The sequence below is a fragment of the Elgaria multicarinata genome, chromosome 5 (assembly GCF_023053635.1).
Source record: "Elgaria multicarinata webbii isolate HBS135686 ecotype San Diego chromosome 5, rElgMul1.1.pri, whole genome shotgun sequence".
NCBI lineage: Eukaryota > Metazoa > Chordata > Lepidosauria > Squamata > Anguidae > Elgaria > Elgaria multicarinata.
In genome coordinates this window covers 118176482-118199977 of record NC_086175.1, presented here as the reverse complement: position 1 = coordinate 118199977, position 23496 = coordinate 118176482, and the positions used below count along the sequence as shown (strand labels likewise).

General features: G+C 43.1%; 2 protein-coding genes across 2 annotated transcripts in view; one reads left to right on the top strand and one right to left on the bottom strand.

Moving 5' to 3' along the window:
* The window catches only part of YAP1 (Yes1 associated transcriptional regulator), a 451661-nt gene that overhangs the window by 168417 nt on the left and 259748 nt on the right, over nt 1–23496 (top strand). The gene's annotated exons all lie outside the window — the stretch shown is intronic.
* Nucleotides 7595–23496, bottom strand: part of TMEM123 (transmembrane protein 123) — a 28751-nt gene continuing 12849 nt past the window's right edge. The window contains exons 3-5 of the mRNA XM_063127131.1: nt 17581–17790; nt 16400–16553; nt 7595–12140 (exon numbers count right to left, since the gene is read on the bottom strand). Coding sequence (XP_062983201.1) covers nt 12116–12140; nt 16400–16553; nt 17581–17790 — 389 coding nt within the window. The 3' untranslated portion in view covers nt 7595–12115. The remainder of the gene's footprint in view (nt 12141–16399; nt 16554–17580; nt 17791–23496) is intronic.

Here is a 23496-nt window from a genome sequence, read left to right as displayed (position 1 = left end):
GCTCAAGTTACAGGAAGCCAGATTCCAGCTGGACATCAGGAAAAACTTCCTGACTGTTAGAGCAGTACAACAATGGAACCAGTTACCTAGGGAGGTTGTGGGTTCTCCCACACTAGAGGCATTTAAGAGGCAGCTGGACAACCATCTGTCAGGTATGCTTTAAGGTGGATTCCTGCATTGGGCAGGGGGTTGGACTCGATGGCCTTATAGGCCCCTTCCAACTCTACTATTCTATGATTCTATCTGCCTCCTCTGTCTCGTGTCCTCAGATGCTTTGCTGTTTGGTTGGAGAGCTCATCATGGCCCTCGGTCCCAAGGAATGGGGCAAGGGAGAAACAGAATGTGTCACATCAATGTTCTGGAGTGCATAGCGGTAAGGAAGGCACTCCAGTCTTTTGAGATCTACCTGACCAGCCACAGAATGCGAGTCCTTACAGACAACATGGTCATACTGTGGTATGTAACCAAGGAAGGAGGAACCCATTCTTTAGGGTTGGCCCTAATGACAATTCAGATTTTTGACTGAGCCATCTGCAGGGGAATCTAGTTTTCAGCCTTACACATTGCTGAATGAGACAATTGTCTAGCGGACTTGCTCAACAGAGTTCAGAGGGACCTACATAATTGGCAGCCAAATTTGTCTGTTCTGTCTCAAGTTTTTCCCCCAGGAATGGTGCCCTCCAGAGATAGACCTCTTTGCGATACCTCACAACACGATTGGTCTCCTGTTTTGTTCCAGAGTGGTAATCAGGAAGGGATTCCTAAAAACAAAAAATATCGTATGTCTACACAGTCTGCATCATAGTCACCCCTTGGTGGCCGAGACCGGCGTGACTCACTCTACTTCTGAAGATGTCCAACTCCTGTCAGTACCAACACTGCTTACCAGACATCGAGTCAAGAGTCCGTCACCTCGATCTCCAGGCACTCAGACTCACGGCATGGAGAATCTCAATACCGTGACTAATTTCAGCATGGAGGTCAACTCCGTATTACAACCAGCCTGTAAGCTGGCAACAAAGAAATCATATACTGCGAAATGGAATACTTTTTTTCCCCCCTAAACTTCCAAACAATACAACAATACAGTATAAAACACTACCCGATAATACACAATAATATAAAGTAAACAATTTAATAAACATATATTCTAACTTGATTCCATTAATTTAGTCAATGATTAACATTAATGTGCTCCCCCCAACCACGGGATCTTATTCATATTTCCAAAATCTCATTACTTTCTCTGGAGGTGTTTTCCCTCTCCCCTTTAATAGTACAAAATCTAAAAACTTTCCATATTCCTTCAAAATCATTTGCTTTTATCATTCCTCTTCTGACTCTCAGGTTACATGTTAATTTATCGTTAATAGCGATATTCCATATTTCTTTATACCAATCTTCTAAATGGAATACTTTTTCTAAATACATGGATCTTCAGGGCTTCCAACCCCATTAAGCCTCATAGAATCATGAGGAGGGCAACCAGGATGATCAGGGGTCTGGAAACAAAGCCCTATGAAGAGAGACTGAAAGAACTGGGCATGTTTAGCCTGGAGAAGAGAAGATGGAGGGGAGACATGATAGCACTCTTCAAATACTTAAAAGGTTGTCACACAGAGGAGGGCCAGGATCTCTTCTCGATCCTCCCAGTGTGCAGGACACGGAATAACGGGCTCAAGTTAAAGGAAGCCAGATTCCAGCTGGACATCAGGAAAAACTTCCTGACTGTTAGAGCAGTACGACAATGGAATCAGTTACCTAGGGAGGTCGTGGGCTCTCCCACACTAGAGGCATTCAAGAGGCAGCTGGACAAGCGTCTGTCAGGGATGCTTTAGGGTGGATTCCTGCATTGAGCAGGGGGTTGGACTCGATGGCCTTTTAGCCCCTTCCAACTCTGCTATTCTATGATTCTATGTAGTGTTGGCCACTAATCTGGATGGCTTTAAAAAGGGGGTTGGATAAATTCCTGGAGGCAAAGGCTATCAATGGCTACTAGCCCTGATGGTTGTGTGCTATCTCCAGTATCCGAGGCAGTTGCTGGGGAATATGGGTGGGAGGGTGCTGTTGCACCATGTCCTGCTTGTTCATCCCTGGCCGATGGCTGGTTGGCCACTGTGTGAACAGAGTGCTGGACTAGATGGACCCTTGGTCTGATCCAGCATGTCACTTCTTCTGTTCTTACACCTATCCTCCACCGGGATAGCTTGTCAATCGCCCATATGTGGGATGCATGAAGACCATGAACCTGTAACTGTGGTTCTTTGAGTGATCACCTGTGCATTCACACAACCCATCCACTGTCCCCACCTTGGTGTCGATGTCAGTGTGCTGTTGATACGAGGCCAGCAATTTGGTCTCAAGGAACTGAGGAGAAGAGCAGAAACCTTGAGTCATCACAGTGGATGGTGGGGGAGTGGTTCCCACCCAAAAAATTGTCTCAGTTATGAAAGTTTCCTGAAACAAGCTCCGGGCAGGCACAGAGCCCATATATGTGAATACACAGATGACCACTCACAGAACCACGGTTACAGGTAAGCAACCTGAATTTCTAATTAATACATGGAACATGCTGGGCTTTCCCTCCTAAATCTACTTGAATCGTTGGCAGTTCCATAGTTGGCCACAAAGGTGCCTTCAAGTGTAGAGACACCTTGATATTTGAAATATTTGACCCTGCTTCCTCATAGCATTAAGGATGCATTTATATGCATACTTAGTAGTAAGCCTTGCTAAACTCAATGAGGCCTCTGAATAAACATACATAAAATTATCTTAGAGCATATCTGAAATGGGGAGCAAGGTAGCAGTTATTGTTTGGATTCCATGTGGGTGCCATTTTAATATTTCTGGACCACCAATGCATTGCTAAAGCTGACTTCCAACTTCAAAAGCATAACATAAATTCATTGTATCACATTTTGGGATATCCCACCTGGTCAGTTTCCCATCCAGACACTGATTAAGACCAGTCTGGTTTAAACTCCAGCAAGGTGCCATATCACATAGACTATTATCCTTCTTGAAATAGCGACAGCTGCAATATAATGAAATGGTAAAAATTGCATAGTTGGAGTCAGCCCTTTGCAGCCACAATCCTGTTCATCCATGGTTTCACAAAGACCCAACTTTCAGGGCAGGCTTATGCAGAATTGAGTCCTCTTAAGATCAATGGGTCTTACTCTGTTAAGCCTTTCTCAACCTGATGCCCTCCAGATGTTTTGGACTTCCAACTCCCTCCTATCAGCCCCAGCTACCATGCCTAATGGTCTGGAGTGCTGGGAGTTGTAGTCCAGAGCATCTGGAAAGAACTAGGAAAGGCTGGTGTATAGGATTGCAGCCTAGGAAACTAAAATTCCATGCTAAGAACAAAAGATCTGAAGTACCGAGGGCCTGATTGAATCTTCTAAAGAACGTTTTTTCCTAGTGCCAAAATCTACATTGAGCTTGTCCGGTGTGCCTTTTTTACTCTGTAGTTGTACCCCTTTTAAGAAGGGGGTTAACTCCACTACAGATTTCATCTCCCAGGGGCTATGGCATAGAGAGCAGAGTTCTTCAGAAACCCTGCTGGATGTGAGGGAAGAGGAAAGAATGGAGTCCTCTCTGTTGGGTACACTTCTGTGCTATACCCAACTCTTTCAAATCTGCTATTGCAGAAGTGAAGGCAGGCGAGCAATGTTCATCTCATCCACTTCTCTGCTGACAACGGAGTTTCAAGTTTGCTAAACAGTCACTTGATGGTCATATCACAGACACACGCTTACAGAAAAGCACAGTTCCAAAGGAACATTAATGCCCCGTAAGCTACTTTGGGATCATGTGTGTAAACAGTTGCACAACAAGTTTGCATATGGCAATTGTTGCAAAAAGGGTATAAAGATCCACTGAGGTTGCTGGTGCGTGCAGGTCAAAGGTGAAAGGACACGGGCTATTCAACCAGCAGCAGTGCAATAAGGACAGCTTTGAAGAAGGCAAACAAGGTGGAATCTTTGCTGCTGTCAATAATTTTCCCCCCTTAAGCATCTAACTAGGAGCTGTAAACAATTTTAAAATATAAATGTAGCCTGACATGCAGTCTAAATAAGTGAGTCTTTCATTATGCCCTGTGATGTGGCAGCTATTTCCTCTCTCATCCTCTGCCTCCTTGCTGTCTTCCTGCCCAGTGGCTGAGCTAGTGCATGCTCTGTGCCATGAATAGAAATAGCCATACTAGTCTTTTCAGTTGCTGAGGCCTAGGCTTCCAATTATATCAATACTTGCTCAAAGAGGACAAGCCATTCCAAACCTGTGCAGAGACATGGAGATGCATCTGCATTGTCATCTTTTAGCTGCCGCAGCAGTCTCAACAGCAGGGCCCATGCTGCTGGCTCTGCTGAAACACAAACTCCCTTTGGCTTCTGGTCTCCCTCCGCTATCTGCCAGTAGCCATTTCACATGACTACAGAGTGGGGGATGGGACAGTGTGGTCCACTCCATTGGTTTAGCAGCCACTTGGCTCCTCTTTAACTAACATCTTTTAGGTGCCATTCCACCTGGTTGCAGCAGAGGGGGAGGGAGATTGTAGGGCCCACTTAAAGGGCTCTGCTGAAAGGCTCGCTCAGTCTTTCCCAGCTTTGTACCTGGGGGATTATGGAGGTTGAAGTCCAATAGACCATATGAAAAGGAGGGCAGGGCTCCTGTATTTTTAACGGTTGCATAGAGAAGTTAATTTCAGCAGGTGTCATTTGTATATATGGAGAACCTGGTGAAATTCCCTCTTCATCACAGCAGTTAAAGCTGCAGGAGCTATACTAGAGTGACCAGATTTAAAAGAGGGCAGGGCACCTGCAGCTTTAACTGTTGTGATGAAGAGGGAATTTCACCACCTCGTGTGGCGCAGAGTGGTAAAGAAGCAGTTTCTGCAGCTGAAACTCTTCCTACGGCCTGAGTTCGATCCCAGCAGAAGCTGGTTTCAGGCATCCGGCTCGGGTCAACTCAGCTTTCCATCCTCCCGAGGTCGGTAAAATGAGTACCCAGGTAGCTGGGGGAAAGGTAATAACAGTCGGGGAAGGCAACGGCAAACCACCCCGCTATAAGGCCTGCCAAGAAAATGTCAGCGAAAGCTGCCGTCCCTCCAAGAGTCAGTAATGACTCAGTGCTTGCACGAGAGGTTCCTTTCCCTTTCCTCTCCATATATACAAATGACACCTGCTGAAATTCCCTTCTCTATGCAACTGTTAAAGATGCAGGAGCCCTGTCCTCCTTTTCATATGGTCACCCTATAGCACTGTTGAAACGTTTGGAAGTTCAGGTAATCTCATAAATCTCAAAGGCTTCTGAATAACTCAACTGACTGAATGTTGATCTAAATAATGACAGGACTGCTAGTATTACAAGATGGCACAGTCTCAGTTGCTGAGTTTGGCTTTTCAGATATATCCTGTGCATTTGGTAATCGTCGTCACAGGAGTAACATGTCGTCAGTTTCTCTTAAAGATTCCACGTTCAGTCCTGGTCTTCACTTTTTCTTGTACAACACGTGTTTGCCATGTTTTTTTCTCTACTGAGAACAGAACAGACGAAATGAGTGACTCCAACCAATGCCACCTATATAATGACACTATGCACCCAGGCGTCATAGCTGTTCATTGCTCAGAATAAAATTGCACACTTATCAACATGGGTTTACAACACTTCATGGTTACAATATTCTGACTCTGTCTGGAATGTTGGGCATTTTGGCATGGAATGGGCTGGGAGGCAGGAATTAGAAGCTTCTTGCGTGTGTGTGCATGTGTGTATACCTATATATTCTGGTGTATACATATGTATGCAACAATATGTATTCTTTTATTGTTCACTGCTCCAGAATCTGTCTAGATGTGGAGCGCTATGCAATTGTGGTAAATATTATGTACATACATAAAAAAGATGTTTCATGTTCCAGTTATAAAGGGCTCAAGTCATCTAAGCTGTGTGTGTGTGTGAGAGAGAGAGAGTGAGAGAGAGAGAGTGAAAATTCCCTCCACAATCCAAAGTTTAAATGAGTCTTTTAAAACTAGAACATGGAAGTTATTTTGCTGCAGGAAACTTTAGTTTTTAGGAACTAGAACAAAGTGCATCTCTTTCAAAATCATATGGACAGTGAGGGCGTCAAAGCTTTGAAAAAACAAATGTTTCTTGGTGTTGTTTGAGCCCTCGATACAGAAATAGAACGCCATAACTGCTAGGCAGAACTGAACTTCCTGTGACCCTTTTGCACCAGTTTTGAGCAGGCCCAAGAAGACAAATGGCAAAGATAAACACTGGCTTCCTTTGCAAAGTCTGGAGTGTTCAGAAAACCAGCATCATAAACCCTCCTGTTTATGTTAAGTGGGAGGAAAGTTTATACCATTAGGAAACCTTTGAAGTAAATTCATGCAGCCTAGTCAGTTGCTGTGTTTTTCAGCTGGTTTTAATCCACATGTATAACCCAAGAAGGAAGAAACCATAGCTCAGTAAGACGGCCTGTTTTGCATGCAGAAGGCGAGATTCTAGTTTGTCTTCAGGTAGGGCTAGGAAAGATTCCTGTCCGAAACCCTGGAGAGCCAGTTGGGGCAAAAATGCAATGGAAAGAATACCTGAAGCTCTGGAGGGTTGCTGCCAGTCAGTGTTAACAGTACTGACCTAGATGGATCAACGGTTCGAGTCAGTATAAGGCAGTTCGTTATGGAAAGAAGTCAGCTGCCCACTCAGATTTTCCTGGGACATAGCACAGATTCCAGATTATTTGGATAATTTATAGTGCAATCCTATACACTTCTACTCAGAAGTATGTCCCATTGGTTTCAATGGGAACTTTACACCCAGATAAATATGTATAGGTTTGCAGCCTTAGGCAGGATCTACTCTACTGCTTTCAAATGGTTTATAACAGTAGGGACTTTTGGACACACTCCATTTAGTTTTCAAACTGTTTTCAAAGTGTCATATCCTGTTTGGTGTAGATCTGGCCTTAGTTAGCCTTTATCTCAGAATAAAAACTGGTGACATTAATAAACTATTAAAATATCAGGTAATGCCTGAACACATTAGAAAATGGTTATCTGGGCTCCAATATAGAATTATTTAAAAAAAAAAATGAGCTTAAGGGTAAAGTAGGGTAGGGAAGAGTGGGAAAGGGGAGCGAAAGAGTTGATTGGATGGTGGAATTTACATAATCTGTAAATCCAGCGTAGTTAGTCCCAAGAGTAGTGTGGGAGGAGTATATAGGTCATCAGGGCTCTTCTCACTTGGAATCCTGAAAGCTTGCAACATTTTGTCTTTGCAATCTCTTAATTGGTGTAATAAAGGCATTACAGCAACATAGATATTGAAATTTTCTTTTGGTTTTTAAAAATAAAATTCAAGTATCTATGAATCCTTAAACATTCAGACTGCAAACTAACTTTTTCGTTAACCTTTAATGTATTTTTGTGAGCAAAGGTCATGAGACAGATGTAGTGTGTATATATCTACCTATATCTATATCTCAGAGAGGACTCTCTCATACCCACCCATTTTACCAAACTCAGCAACTAAACATGATTTACTGGTTATTTCTAAAGAAAACACAAACACACATACAAAACAAAAATGAAATAGGGCTATATTTTTATTGAATAAAGCTCTTAGCTTACAAGCTTGCAAACTGGTGCAAAAAAGTACTCATTAAAACACAATTAAAATCACTTAAAATAATTTTCACTCATCTTATTTATTTATTTTTAAAAAAGGATGAAAAAATAGATGGAAACCCAAGCCTCAACCTTCTTGTTAAATGAACAGGCTCAGCTATAGGAATCACACTTGTATATTAACTATTAATCTGGAGGTGGGGGTGGGGAGAGAAAAAATATTTCAAAACCTTTCAGAAGACTGAAGCTCTATTCATATGAGAAAGTGCTAACAGTATTATGCCACTTTAACTGTCATGGTGTTCCAGCCAATATTCCAGGGATTGCAGTATTCTAAGGCACTGAAAAATTCTGCCTCCTCCCCTCAATTAAAGAACTGCAATAACAAATGTTCCCCAGAAAAAGGGAATGACTGTTAAAACAGCTTAAGTCTGTCCATGAAGAGTCTTCTAAGTAACTTGTTTTGAGTTTTCCCTGAAGTGAGTGTTTGCCAACAATTGCAGCCTCATCCCAAAGCATTACCAAATCCCAGATGAGGTCAGTGGACTTGTTATACTCCATATATTTATTAATCCTTTACCCCAGCTCTAGGATTGAATCCAGATTTCGTCATTCTTAGGGTAGACCCATCGAAACCAATAGGACTTAAATTAGTCGTGACTAATTTAGGTCCCATTCATTTCAATGGATCTACTCTAAGTATGACTAAAGCTGGAACCAACTCCAGATATTTAGCTACTTATTAGGGGAATATTTGTCATCAAGATGACACTGGCTGCAAGGAACGTCCCACAGGTACACAGACTCTGAATGGAGTCAGGTTGGTCCTCACTGCAAGCACTTCTAATTGTAATAACCTGGGTAGGGAACTGTTTCCCAATGGAGACTTTTTAATTTTCATTTCAATCCTCACTGTGTGAGAGCCTTTAGTAATTAACTAGCCCCATAAGATTTTCCTTCGCTTCTTGTATCTTGATCACTGCAATTGTGGAAATACTCCTCCAATTGAAGATGCAGTAAGGGGCTGGCTAGAATGTACTTTTCTGAAATGGTACTGTTATTGTACAAGGACTCTTAAAGCCTCCATTTCAAGAAGTAATGAACTAGTCCCATTAGGTTTCCCTTTGCTGCTTGGATGTTGATCGCTGATATCATCCCCATTGCAAATCGTATAGAATTTGCCATACCTGACAGAAAACAATAAGCTTTCTCTCTGACGTGGTAAGTTTGACAGATTTTACAGATAGGAAACAAATGGTTTTTCCCATATGAAACTGACATGAAAAGAGGTGAAAGTGGGCAATAACAGCCAGGAATGGAATACTGACAAAATATTATAGGACTTCTACAGGAACATTTAATCCACATCCAAAATTGCCCTTGAAGACTGTAACACACCAGGCTTATCTACATATTATATACCCTTGTCTCTCCCCACCTCACATCTGGAAAAAAATGCATTTTAAAACTGCACTTTTTGACTACATGTTAACAGAGATTGTGGAATAGGAGAGGAGAGACATAGGCCTTAGCTAGACCGGGCGAAATCCCGGGATCATCCCTGTGCGTCCACATGATGCACAGGGGATCCCAGGATCAGGGAGGGATGATCCCTCCCTTTTGGGCCCACTTTTTCTGTGGTCCTGGGCTGAGCCCGAGACCACGGAACGTGTGGTCCATTGCTGCAGCTTGACCCGGCTCCACGCAATTCCTCGTGTGGAGCTGGGAGCTGCGCCCTTCGGGGGTAGGGTGGGGGGGAGCGGGGATTTTTTTTTTTTAAAAAAAGGACCTATCTTTGCGCACAACCGTTCATGCGCTCCTGATTCTTTAAAAAAATAATAATATGGCAGGCACGATGCCTCTCTTCCTGAAGTCACCGCACCTCACGTGGAAACAGAGGAGGGATCTCGCATTAATCACAATGCAAGATCTTCTCTCCTCCGTCGCAGACTATAAGGTAGGTCTAGCTAACGCCATAGAGATTAGCGCCTCAGGTAATGTGTAGCTTGTGCCTTGAAAGAAAGCAATCATGTGAAACTGAGGTGATAAAATCCCCATGTACCACATCAGAAATGTATGTATGAATTGGATGTGATATAGTTCTGCGTGAGGACTATACCATCTCAGAAACACATATATCATTTTCCTCCACTGCACCTTCAAAATACACCTGAGGTCCCTAAAAGTCATCCAAGTAACATCCACATTACAGCAAGTAGAGAACCAAGGAAAATGTTTAATAATAATACAAAAGACACATTGGTATCACTGGTGTTGCCCAGATTTCAAAATAACTTAAGGATTAACCTAACAGCAAGCTGTGAAGTTACAGCAATAAAAAGAAGGGAAGTAGGGAAAATGTTAAGTACATTTCACATTCAGGTCATGTGTTTAGGGGCAAGAGAAACCTCTGAAGATAAGAAAGCAAGCGGAAGTACTATGAGGGGACAAGAATCCCCGAAGATAGTTTTTCAAAATGAAAGGTAATACAGTACGATACACTTCTCCCCTCCCTTGAACAGTGCATAAAGCTTCTCAGTAGAAACAAAATAAGTCTGAAGACAAATGAGAATTCCTTTCAGAGTTGAAGGTACTTTGAAAGAGGGATCACTGCTGACAGATATACGCTCATTGCACTTTTACCTCTGGTCAATTTCTTTTCTTCAGATATTTGTCATTAAAAACAAAAATGACTTGTTTGTGCAGAGACAGAAGTGGAAGAAACGTGTGGGCAGACCTCAGACTTGCTGGATCTTTGACTTTTACTAGAACCCTGAGACGCACCAACTGGCATCTGGTGCAAAAGGCATACACTGAGAATTAAAGAATTCTGGGCCCAGGAATTTGTTTTGAGTTAAGAGAACCGAATACACTTTTACAGTCCTTCCACAAAAAAATCCACTCCTGGCTGCCGCAAGCTTTCTACATTTTAGTAGTGCAATTTAGGATGGATGGTGAAAATAATTCCTTGCTAGTTGTTTAAAAAAGGTCAGAAACCCTTGCCAATCTTCTGCAAATCACCCAAAGATCTCCCAGTTGGACCAGATCTACCTTCGGCCCAGCAGCTCTGATGTCAGTGGGCTGGTGAATCTGCTCTGGGTTTCCGTCAGAACTCTAAAGGTGCTATCCAAAGTGCTTTGCTTTGCACCTTGGATGGGCTCCTTTAGAGTTCTGACTGAAACCTGGAGCAGATTCAGCAGCCCACTGACAATGAAGCCCCCAGGCCCCACTGTGTTCTGCCCACCTGTGGTGTTCACCATGGGGAAGAAACCCTCTTTCAAAATACAGTTCTCTCTTTTTTAAAAAAATACTTTTAATCTGTCCCCAGCGTACATTTTTAAAGTTGATGCAATCACGTTTTTAAAATTCTTGGTGGAATTGTTCCAATGCATTTTTCTCCACGACAGCCTTTGTGCTTTACAAGTACAAGTATGAAGACGGGCAATGTAACCATAACAGGTTGTCAACATATGGTCTGCTTGCTAAGAAGCAATTCACATGGAATCCTGCGGGCTTATCGCTGGCATGGTGAACTTCATACTTCATTGCGTGGAGACCCAGTTGAGTGACTAGTTTCGATGTGCCTTCAAACTAGAGATCAGGCTTGCCCTCAGAGCTTGGCAAGACTGTGCCCATTCGTGACTTAGAAGCGGACAACTCCATATGAATCTGCTTGCAGGGCAAGAACTATCTTATTCATATCCTAAGTCTCAAAATATACCTCAAACCCATACAAATGATATACCATTTTCAAAAGTAAAAATGATAAAACAAAAGCAATCCGCCCCATCCGATACAAGCCAGCCCACCCCCAGTCAAAATCAACACATACACACACGCATCTGTTTCTTGGCATTAGTCAGTAGACAAATATTTTCTTAAAACATTCAACAATGCTTGAAATTCCCCAGATTATTAACAATCCTGCCCCCTCCCTCCACAACCCCATTCCATAAATCTAATACAAACAAGCTGAAAATTGTTGGTTTTGGATCCACCTGCCGTTTCTGAAAAGGAAATTGTTATTTGTCCAGCATGGTTTGGTTTACCTGTTCTACAAAAAGGCCATGTGATCTACAGAAGTGACAGAAGGAAGCATGTTCATAACACCATCGCCACAGGTTGGGTTCCATTAAGGAATGGATGTCTCTGAACTTCTGTACAGATCAGCTAAGTGGCAAAAAACTTTAACTAAACTCTTTTCAAAACGAAGAAGAAGAAGTGGTCATTACGCAGGAACCAGTTATGTAGATTTTCCTTGGAACTCTTCACACAAGACACTCTGAAGAATTCCAAATCCTTATGGAGTCCCTCGGAATCTTGCACGGAGGTGCGTATCAAAGAAGGAATTAAGCACCCTGTGTAGGCTGTGATCAATTTTTCATTAAGGCCTGTTTCCCAGGGGGTGGTGCTGGTGGGAGCGGTTCAAAAGATAGGGGTAATAGTGGCGGTTTCACCTTTCTGTCCTTTGAGCATAGACTTTAAATAATGGCATCATGTTCATCGCTGGAAAAAAGAAGACCAAAAATTAATGTATGATCAGCATTATGAGAGGTTGAATTCACAGAGCCACTTCTGCACCTGCCTGGTATAGGACTGGGGAACCCTGGGTTCAAATCCCCATTCAGCCACCAAGCTCATTGGGTGGCCTTGGGCCAGTTGCTACCTCTCAGATTAACCTACCTCACAGGTTTGTTGTGAGGATAAGATGGGGAGCGCCATGGACATTGACTATGGCATCAGGATAGCATGGAAGAAACAAGGGAGAATGATGATGGTGGAAAAGAAGAACTTTAGTAGGAGAGGGATCTGCAAAGCTTGGGAGGATGGGGCAGAGTTGGTTGAAAGGCTCACTCAGTGAAAGGCAACGGTGGGGTTCTAGAAAGTGGAAGCTGGTGGCACCGATGTCAGTGGGACGGTGAATCCCTTCTGGGTTTCAGTCAGAACTCTGAAGTAGCTATCCAAGGTGCTTCCATACCTCGGATAGCTTCTTTAGACTTCTGACTGAAACCCGGAGTGGATTCACCACCTCACTGACATCACAGTGACCAGCCTCCACTGGTTCTAGGGTTGCAGCAAGAATGGAAAGACTGAAGAATGGGACATCTTCAGTCCCATATTGAATCTTTAAACTATGCCCTCCCTTTGTCTTCCCTTGTCATTCCCCAATACCCTGTCTGATGTAGGCTGCAATGCAACATACACTTAGTTGGAAGTAAGTTCCACAGATTGGGCTGTTAAGACCCTGAGACTTCCATGTAGCCTTTTCGTGTCACCGGCCCTTCAGACAGAGCCACAACTGCAACACATCATCTGTCTGCCTCCGTTGAAGGCTTGCAAAACTGTGCCACCAATTTTCCCCCTCAACCCTCACTATTGGCTATGCCAGCTATGGCTGATGGGAGTTGGAAGCCAAAACTTGTGCAAGACACCCGACTGGGGAAGGCTAGTTTAAAATGACAAAAGTGGATAATTTCTCCTAGAATTTTTATTTATTTATTTATTACATTTTTAAACCGCCCAATAGCTGAAGCTCTCTGGGCGGTTCACAAAAATTTAAATTCTATCGTTTCTCAAATTGTTCAGTACTCAAGTGTCAACTTGCCCAGCCTCAGATCTCTTTTGCAATTTCGATCAGAGAAACAGAAGCGCAAAACAATAGTCTTTATTATGCAAACTACAGTCAGATCAAAAGTGCCTCAGTTTACCATCTGAATCAATGAACAGCAGTGAAGTACTAAGTCTCTGAGTAATATAACACCACTTAGGCTACAAGCAACTCCCTTTGGTTAATGCTCTATGTTAGATAGTTGCAATGAAAACTGGTGTCGGCTGTCTCTTTGACAATCTGAGTAGCTGGTTAAACCCCTCCCTTAGAGTGGGTCTTTCCAGAGGGATCTTCCCTGGATGGCCACCCTTTTGGAATGACTACGAGTTGATGTTGCTCCCCTTGCCTAACCCAACATCTCACCCTGGGATCTCGTATTTCTAACTCTTCCAGCTCTGGCTCTCCCACGGGTGAAGAGGACTCTGGTTGGCTACTTGCACCTGAACAACCTCTACTCTGGGTCTCTTACTCTCCCACAATCTTGGTGCATCAGCAAACCTTTCTGCCTTTTCCCCCTCCGACTCCAAATCAGCTCCCACGTCTTCTTGGGGTGCCTTCTGCAGAGATGCTTTCCAATTCCTACATTCAGCTGCCCAATATCTCTATGCATCCAAGCTGCTAAGCCTTACAGGAAATGACTGTAGCCCAGGAACAGAGCGCATGTTTTGCGCGCAAGGCACTAGTATCATTCCCTGGCATCTCCAGTTAAAAAGATCTGAAAGGCCTCTGCCTGGGGCCCAGGAGGAACCACTGCTAGAGCGAGTAGGCAGCACGAAACTAGATGGACAGCCTGGTCTTCCCAAGTCAATGCAGCCAGAGGGATGTGACACTGATAAGCGATGCTCATAAAAAGAGCCATATTGGATCACACCAAAGGTGCATCTAGTGCAGCATTGTGATCCCATAGTGGCAAACCAAATGCCTACGAGAAGGCTGCCAACAGGACATGAGAGCAAGAGCTCCCTCCTTCTAGTGTTTTCCAGCAACTGGCATAAAGGGGCACACTGCCTCTGATACTCACTGTGATACATAGCCAGCAGGACTACTAGTCTCTGATAACCTTATTCTCCATAAATGTGTCTCATTCCCCTTTAAAACCGTCCAAGTTGGCGGCCATCGCTACATCTTGTGGTTGGAAATTCAATAGTTTAACTATGCATTGTGTGAAGAAGTCCTCCTTTTTATTTGTCTTGAATCTCCCACATTCCACTTCATGGGGACATCCCCAGTTCTATTATTATGAGAGAGGAAAACAGACACTTACGCCACACCAGGCATAATTTTATACAGGTCTATTAGGCCCTTCTTCCTCATAACCTGTGTGATATGGACACCACATGAGTGTCCATACACACACATGCCATTTTCTGGGTTGTCACTGTCTAATATGACCAAGAAATTGAATTCTGGGCCAGGCTAGGGAAATATACCATATTTCTTCGATTGTAAGATGCCATTGATTGTAAGACGCACACTAATTTCAGTACCACCAACAGAAAAAAAAACCCTAAGACACATCCACAATTCTAAGACGCACCCCATTTTTAGAGATGTTTCTATGGGAAAAAAGTGCATCTTAGAATCGAAGAAATAGGGTAGTTTATTTTTTCAATGGCTCCCACTAAATTCTGGGACAGAAAAGTTAATGGGCACAACATGGAAGAAAATTGGAGACAGCAGAACTTACCTCTCCCTGGTTTGTGTTACACGGTGCTGTAATATGTAGCTGTATAAAATTATACCTGATGTGGAGTAAGTGAAGTCCACCAGGAGAAGGGCCTTTAGTGTGGTGTCCCCTTCTCTTTGGAACTCCCTGCCCCTGGAGATCAGGCAGGCGCAACACTGGGCTACTTTCGGCATCTCCTGAAAACAACTCTATTCCAGGAAGTGTTTCTCAACTGACCACCCACGGTTTTCCTTGGTACTTTGTTTTAAATTGAACAATTTTAATTTGCAGTTTTTAAACTTCTTTCTTTTTACCGCTCTGGAATCTATTTTAGATTAGATATGGAGCGGTATATAAATATTGTAATAAATAAATAAATAAATAAATAAAAATATTGCTCACATAACAAGTCTTCCCTTTTAATAAAGATAGTGTGGGAAAAGGGGGAGAAGGATCACTGAACTGAAATGGGTATTCCAGGATTAGAGAGACATTCTAGCAGTGGGAAAAGAACCCTGAATGAAAGAGGATACCTTCGTTCAAAGATTAAAGTAAAAAGCTGCTCAAAGTTTAGATCGTGCTACGTGCTCATTTGTAAGGTGGGTGTTTTGTGAACAGCAGCAGGAGGGCATGGGAGTTTGCTGCTGATTAGTAAAAGAAGGAGGATGGGATCCAGCAAGGGGATGAAACAGTTCAAAGGAGGGGATGTCGAAGAGCACCTAGTTAAGCAAATCAAAGGAAGCCATCTCAAATAAAACAAAACAAAACAAAAAACAATCCTCTCATTGTTAGGAACGACTACAAAGGGTTTAAGCAATGCCACGTTCCCAGTGAATGCGCTGGCTGCGTATCACAGGAACAATAACAAAAAGTCGCGGCTGGGATGAAAGCAAACGGAGGCATTCGGTCACCAAGAACTTGATTCTATGCTCCTGTTTTCCACTGATGGCATGAGGGTCATGGTTTAGTCCAAGAGCACATTTGGTGTTCGAGCATCGGAAATGGAACCTAACTCCCACTACAGGACCAGAAATGAAATAACTAATAACTAATAATAATATTTAATATGTGTATTTTAACACATATTTGATCTGGAGCAGAAGTTTCCATGGCCTTCCCAGCACTAGTTACACTGCTGTAGTTTGGTATTAGCAGGCTAATAAATCAGGAAGATCTTAGGTGTTGCCATTGCCGCATGCTCTAGCACTTTTGCTATGCCTATCTGTTGGGTCATCGGAGGCCTTATGCGTTTTTGGGTTTCTAACTTCATGATTCTGCCATGGCCTCTGTGATAGGGTAGAATAAGCCACTGGTGAAGCTATGGAAGAACGCTCTACCAATGAAAGGTTTTCCGTTTTGAAAACTTGTTCAAAAGGACACTATGTTCTTTTTTTGTGAACTGCCCAGAGAGCTTCGGCTAATGGGTGGTATAAAAATGCAACAAATAAATAAATAAATTCATGAATAAGGGAGGGACGTCAATGAACGTACATGGTTCGGTACTGAACACCCCTTTTCGAATGGTAGGTTCTGCATCCAACGTAGCCAATGGCAAGAAGGCCCAGCGTCAACACAATGCCGCCGATGAAGCTGCCGGCACTGAATCCTGATGATGCGGCTTGAGGTGCTGCAGCTTTTGGAGTGGCTAAAGAGAGAGAGAGAGATACAAACACAAAACATTGATACAGTTTTGCTGCAGTATCATGTCCTCCCACATGTGCTTGAATCTTATGTTATTTAACTTTCTAAGCACCTATACATGTTATAGGGTGACCATATGGAAAAGAGGACAGGGCTCCTGTATCTTTAACAGTTGCATAGAAAAGGGAATTTCAGCAGGTGTCATTTGTATATATGGGGAACCTGGGGAAATTCCCTCTTCATCACAGCAGTTAAAGCTGCAGCTGCCCTGCCCTCCTTTAAATCTGGTCACTCTAGCATAGCTCCTGATGGGAACTGTAGTCCAATAAAGGGTGCCACTAGAGGCTGGGGAAGGCTGTTCTATTTTTTAAATCTCAACTTGAATTCTAAAACGGGACAGACAGACACCTACAAGGAACACTTCTCTCCACTTCCCAAAGAGTCCTGACAATTTTGCTCTTTTGTGGTGATCAGGTGGCTGGTGAAAACTTTCTGATTTAAGCAGGCCTGCATGGCCTCGGCCCAATTACTGTTGCTGCTGCATCAGTTATCTTAGGTTATCCTGGGTGCTGCTGGTTTTTGTTCTTACAGTGTTTTCTTTAAAGAAACTCCTATGTGTTTTTCTGGCAAGTTTTTGGGGACATACATAGGAAACGTGTTTTGGGGGCCATAAGTAGGATACAAATGCTAAAACAAATACAGATGTACATAATAAATAGAAGCCATCCTTTCCCAATCTGGTGTGTCCAGATGTGTTGGACTGCCTCTCCCATCATTCCCATTGGACATGTGGACTGAAAATGATGGGAACTGCAGTCCAACACATGTGAAGGGCACCAAGTTGAGGAAAGCTGGTAGAAGCCTGTTATCAGTATTGTTATGATCTTTGCGAAATTTAAGCGCCCATCACTGAAATTTTGACTAGCTTTTTCTTGCCCCTCTTTAAAAACGAGAACAGTCTCAAACTTCCAAATAGGACAGACACGAGGCAGGTGCAACCCTGACAAGAACAACTGAAGCCCAGCACGTACCTGTCACAGAACTGGCAGGCAACACGGTCCCATTAGATTTGGCTGCTGTGGGTTTTATGCTGTGTGCTGTGGGTTTTACAGTTTGGGGGGTTGCAGTGGCTTTGCTGGTGTTTGCTGTGGCATGAGAAGTGACCGCAGGGGTGTTTGTGGCCTTCGTTTCATTTCCGGAGCTGTTGGTGGACATAGCAGTAACGCTGGGTTTAGGAGGTCCTGCAAACATGGTAAAATAGCAGCTTTAATACACTGCTACACATATTAAAAAGGCGATGAACAACACATAATAATAATAATAATAATAATAATAATAATATCATTAATAGACATTTAAAAAGTATTTTGTATACTTCTTGCCTAGCACAATTGAAAATTGTTCTGCTACAAAGACAGGGCACCAGCATCTCTTAGCAAGACTAGCTTGCCTTATAATTTCAACCTTACTAACATGTTTTGGATCTCATATACCCTAGAAATCAATGGCAAACTTCCTTCTGATCTTACTACAGCTTCCATTTTGGTGGTTCCTGTACAAGATGCAAACGTCTCATCTCCTCGCCTTAAGCAATTTACACTGGACCATGACAGGGGTGAAAACCAAAGAGAAGGATGGATAAATTAGTAGTGAATATGGGGCAGGGTAGAAGAGCAATGGCAGAAGAACAATATTCCTCCAGGCCACCACGGACAACTGTACGGAGAATCCATGATGGAAAAGGCCACAAAAGTCATTTTTGTGATCATGGCCGCATGAAAAGGGCAGCTATTAATCACAGGAATTTCTACGTCGGTTGTACTTGCCTACACAGCCAGTTCACACTAATGGCATCTGATGACAATTGACATTTTGGAACTGTTACCCTTGACCCTCCTATAATGGGGTGGGGGTGGGGGTGGCAGAGAGCTGATGCTAAAAGAACAGTGACCCATCTAAGAGCATCTATCGAGTCCTTTACATAGATGAGATGTGAGCCAGGGACTTCCTGGTTTACAGCTCAAGTTGTGGCCACTCCAAGACAATAAACTAGGTAGACTGACATTGGCTATGGCTAGACCAGGTGATATCCTGGTGATCGCCCCGGGATTATCCCTGTGCATCCACAGGGAAGGATGATCCCTCCATTTTCCTGGGATATCGCCCTACCCTTTCCCCCCGCTTTTTCCACATTCTCGGGATGATCCTGAGACTGCGGAACATGTGGCCGGGTGTTGTGGTTTGTCCCAGCTCCTCGTGTGTAACCACGAGGAGCAGGGAACCGGGCACGGAGCTCCTCAGGAGCTCTGTGCCCATCGAGAGTGGGGTGGGGGGAGGGCGAGGTGGGTTTTTATTTAAAAACAACAACTTACCTTTCGTTTGAGCACTCGTGTGCTCCTTTTCCTTTAAAAAAAACAACCAAATGGCGGGTGGCCGCGATGTCGCATGCCATGTGTAGACGAGGGCAATGATCTCACGATCATAAAATTGCATTTTTAATGTTATTTCCACTCACATACCCATTTTTGTGAGCACTTCCCCTTAACGTGCATATTTGTGGATGCGTTTTTGATGCAAAGAACTGCTTTGCAAAATTTGTAGATGTGCACATACTAATTTAAATACTAATTTACCTGGTTGAGCTTTTATATTGTATTTTATATTATGGTTTTATACTGTTGTTTTATACTTTGAATGTTTTTAATTTTTGTGAACCGCCCAGAGAGCTCTGGCTATTGGGCGGTATAGAAATGTAATAAATAAATCAATAAAGGATAAACTGTGTTTTTTTTCCACGCTGGCTTGAATAAATGCCGCCCCTCCATCGCTAGGCCTCAGTCCCCATTATCACAATTTCTTCCCCCCCAACTCCCTGTAGCATATGAGTATCAAACTTCTGATTACCACTTAACGAAGAAAAATGTGCTTAATATATTCAGCCTCAAAGGTGAGAAAATATCGGATGTCAACCAGAACGGGTGAAACGGCATTCCATTCCTTGTTTTAACCTTGGTAAGCAAAGCTCAGCCTCTGCTAAAGAGATGAAATACAAAAAACACCTCCCCATCCATAATGGCTGCTTTTAAATTAAACCAATGAGGAAAAGAAGGTTGAGTGAATCAACCCTGGGGGGTAAAATATACATCAAATATGCATTCCTTAATTATATGTTTTTGAAAAGCGGTGGAAAACAGCACAGCAGCTCGAACAAAAGCAGACTTTGTACATTCCAGGAAACTGCAGAAGCTTGGTGAATGTGGATTATTTCCCGGCAATTCTTCACATATTAGGAGGCTCCAGGGAAATGCAAGTGGATTCCCAGCCATTCCCAAGCGCCTTTAGCCAATGATCGCATTTCTTTTTCACTTCCACTATTATTTACTGCAGCACAAGCATGAACAAATTCGTTACATGTCAAGCTGAACGCCGTCCGCTAGCCACGTTATGGGAAAATGCTACATAAACTACCAGCATAGTCTATCATTGCAAGATCAGAGCATATTACAAGCAACATTATCAGCAATACTTCATAAGCCATTTATACCTGCTGCTTTTTGAAGACTGAAAAACTGGGGTGGGGGTGGATCTGCGTGTGTAGTTGAGCCCCTCATGGGCCACAATACATGACTGTTGGCTTGTGTCCTGGAGGAGAAGGCTATCAATGGCTATACTATGCTACAGATCTCCAGTATCAGAGGCAGTAGGCCTATGTACAACAGTTGCTGGAGAACATGGGCGGAATGGTGCTGTTGCACTCATGTCCTGCTTCTGGGTTTCGCATAGGCATCAGGCAGTGTGTAAACAGAATGCTGGATTAGATGGACCCTTGGTCTACTCCAACATGGCTCTTCTTATCCGGCTTGGCAGGCAAATGAGGTAATGCAAACCTGCTTTAAAATTGATCTATTACAGTAAATATCAGAAAGTTGAGTTTGACCACATCTCAGAGAACTTTGGCTTACAGGCAACTCTAGGACACCTATCCCTTTTAGCAGCACATTCAGAACGAGCGATTTCTCTGCCATGATGATGATAGGTGGTGACTCCCCTGAGAACAGCTACTTAACTGGAAGGCAGCGCCCTCCCTGGAGGAGATGACAGCAGAGGGAGAAGCTAGAACCCAGGGAAGCTGGAGCCAACTCCCAGCTTTGGCTGTGTGCCTGCGCTCTGAAATCAAAGGCTTTCTGAGGCAGCTGTTGAAGGAGGAAGTGGAGAACTCTTGCTAAAGGCCCTGCAGGAGTGGCTGGGATTTTGGGAGGCTTTGGAAAAAACTGGGGAAAAACTGGTTTCCCCCCTGAATTTTCCCGGTTTTTTCCTGGGCCTTCACATCTCTAAATGCAAGGCACAGTTCTCTGGAGTCATCACCCATTTTATTTTATTAGCCTTATTTCATTTTAATTCTGTTTTAGTCACAGTCTTTACTTGCAGCAGAGAAAGTGAACACAGTTGAAACGAGGGCATCGAAAGCAACAAAACCTATTGCAAAAGCAGCTGCAGCACATTTTGCAGCAGGGCCGTAGAAGGAGGAGGAAGTTGTGGTAAACAGTCATCTTTGACACACCGAAAATAGTCAAACAGCAGTTTCAGAGTTGAAACTGCACACAGCCCTAAACAAGTCTTATCTCATCCACCTCTCCTGTTGTACGAGAGCACACACTTAACGGTTTCTAAAATGTAGCTCAAAAACAAGTATTAATTAAGGCTTAAGCGCCACAGCGCTCTTTCACTGATGTACTCACCTTGCCGCCATTAGGAAGTTCAGTTCCTTTGTGAAGCATGTGTAAAATATAGGGACACATAAAACACACGTGGAGAACAGATTTCAAATGCAGATAAGGAAACCCTCCAAAATAAGACTGCCTTTGGTAAACATTTAAGTACGTTTTATTTCATGTAGTACTTCGTTAATATTTAAAAAGCAGTTAAAACCACATTGCTAGTTCTATACTGCAATGAGCCAGTTTCAATGCATGAAACAGCCCTTTGGACGCAACTGTGTAGAGCGGGGCAGGAAGGATGATCTGACTGAGGAACTCCACAAATGCAGGGGCAGCTTCCCAAAGGCAAGTCCCCGGACTACTGTGACACGTTTTTTGGGCCACCAGATTCACATGGCTCAGTCTCAATAAATGGTAGCTACCCTTCTACCAATAACTGGGTAGGGCCATGTACACTTCACCAGAAACAATGAATAACATGTGTGCAGAGACAGAAGTGGGGCTGCACACACTAGCATCACCCCCTAACTCCTGTTCAGCATAACTTGTGAAAAAGTCTATGTAGGTATAGTGTGGCCTGGTTCGCACATAATGCTTACCAATGGTTTATTTAACTCATGGTTTGTTACCCTGCCCAAGGTTTGTCCGACAGACAATTGACCAAACTGTGATTTGTCTTCTCAATCCCTAGGTTGTTTGTTTCCTTCCTCTTTTGCCCACTCCTTTCCTGTCTCCCAAATGTTTTTGTGGCACTGTACTACTGTGGCTGGTTGTTTTGTTTTATTTTTTGCCCCTCTTGCCTGACACCTCCACAGCCTGGTGAAACAACTCATGAACAATCCACGGTTCTGGGTTCACATGTAACGAAAACCCATGGTGTAAACTACCCAGAGTTCATAAACCAAAAAGAAACCATGGCTTCACTTGTTCGCGGTTAACAAAGCATTGTTTGTTAGCGTGGCTGGATTCGCACAACTATCCAGAATTCAATATACCGTGAGTTCATGATATGTGTGAAACAGCCCTGTATGAGCATAAGCACTGCGTGTGAAATCAGGATTCTTGGCAAGGCAATCATGCTCAATGACACACAGGCTCTTTCACAGGTTGTGCAAGGGATAGGCAATCTGGTATCGCCAGATGTTTTGGACTACAGCTCTCATAATCCCTCACCCAATAGATCAGCAAAGGTGGAGCCAAGGGGTCGCTTGAGACGGAACAGTCTTGGAATTCCCAACAGCCTCCTACTCTCTTTAAGGATGCGAGTGGGTGGAAGTTAAATTTCAAACTTGCAATTACTGAGGTCATTTTACAAAATACAAGTGAACTTTCATCATTTACTAAAACCAGGATTTTTTAAAAAACAGCAACATGAAATAAAACAGCAATATGAATCAAAATATAACTTTAAAACAACAGAGACTAAAGCTGTGTTACATCGTTTAAAAGCTTTAACTCATCCACACAGGTTAGTTGTTTTCAAAGAGGATAAACAGTGGAATATAAAAATAAAAGTGCTTCAAAAATATAAGGGAACTTTTGTTTTGCCAGTAAATGAGATAGGAATGATCGCTTGCACCACATCTTGCTCTAACTTGCACATGGCAGAGTGCCTAGCTGCGGCTTCTTCCAGGCAGATAATTAATCCATGATGAAACACTCAAGTCATTTTTTTCTTTGCCCTCGATGACTTTGTTCTAGATCCAAACACAGAAATGGGAGCTATATGTTTGGACCAACATCCTCAAAATAAAAGCTTGTCCAAGTCAGTGGAACTACCATCGATTTGGATCAGGGATCAGAATATATAAGCAATTTTGTTTGAAAAATCTGACATTTCAAACAACAAGGCAACAGAACTCTAATGTGCGAATTTCACTGGTTGCTAAACACATGGAGAGCTCAGTTACTCTTACAGTCCTTCAAATATTGGCATTCCTCTGACAAAACATTCCAGGATGCATTTTTCCAATTCTGGAAAATTCTGAACAGCAGAATTGGGATAAAGTTGATTAATGTTTATGTATACCAAAAGTTAACTGCCAACAAGCCATCCTACCGCAACGGCTGCTAACTGGTACTGAAACGTGTAAACTTGTGTTTTGTTCAATCAGAATGGTAAACGGATGGGACACCACCAAAGCAGGAGGGTCTAAACAGCTCTGCCTGTTTTAAGGGTAATCAGATTGGAGGGGGAAACTTGAGGGTTTCCTAAAGTGTGGGTCATGA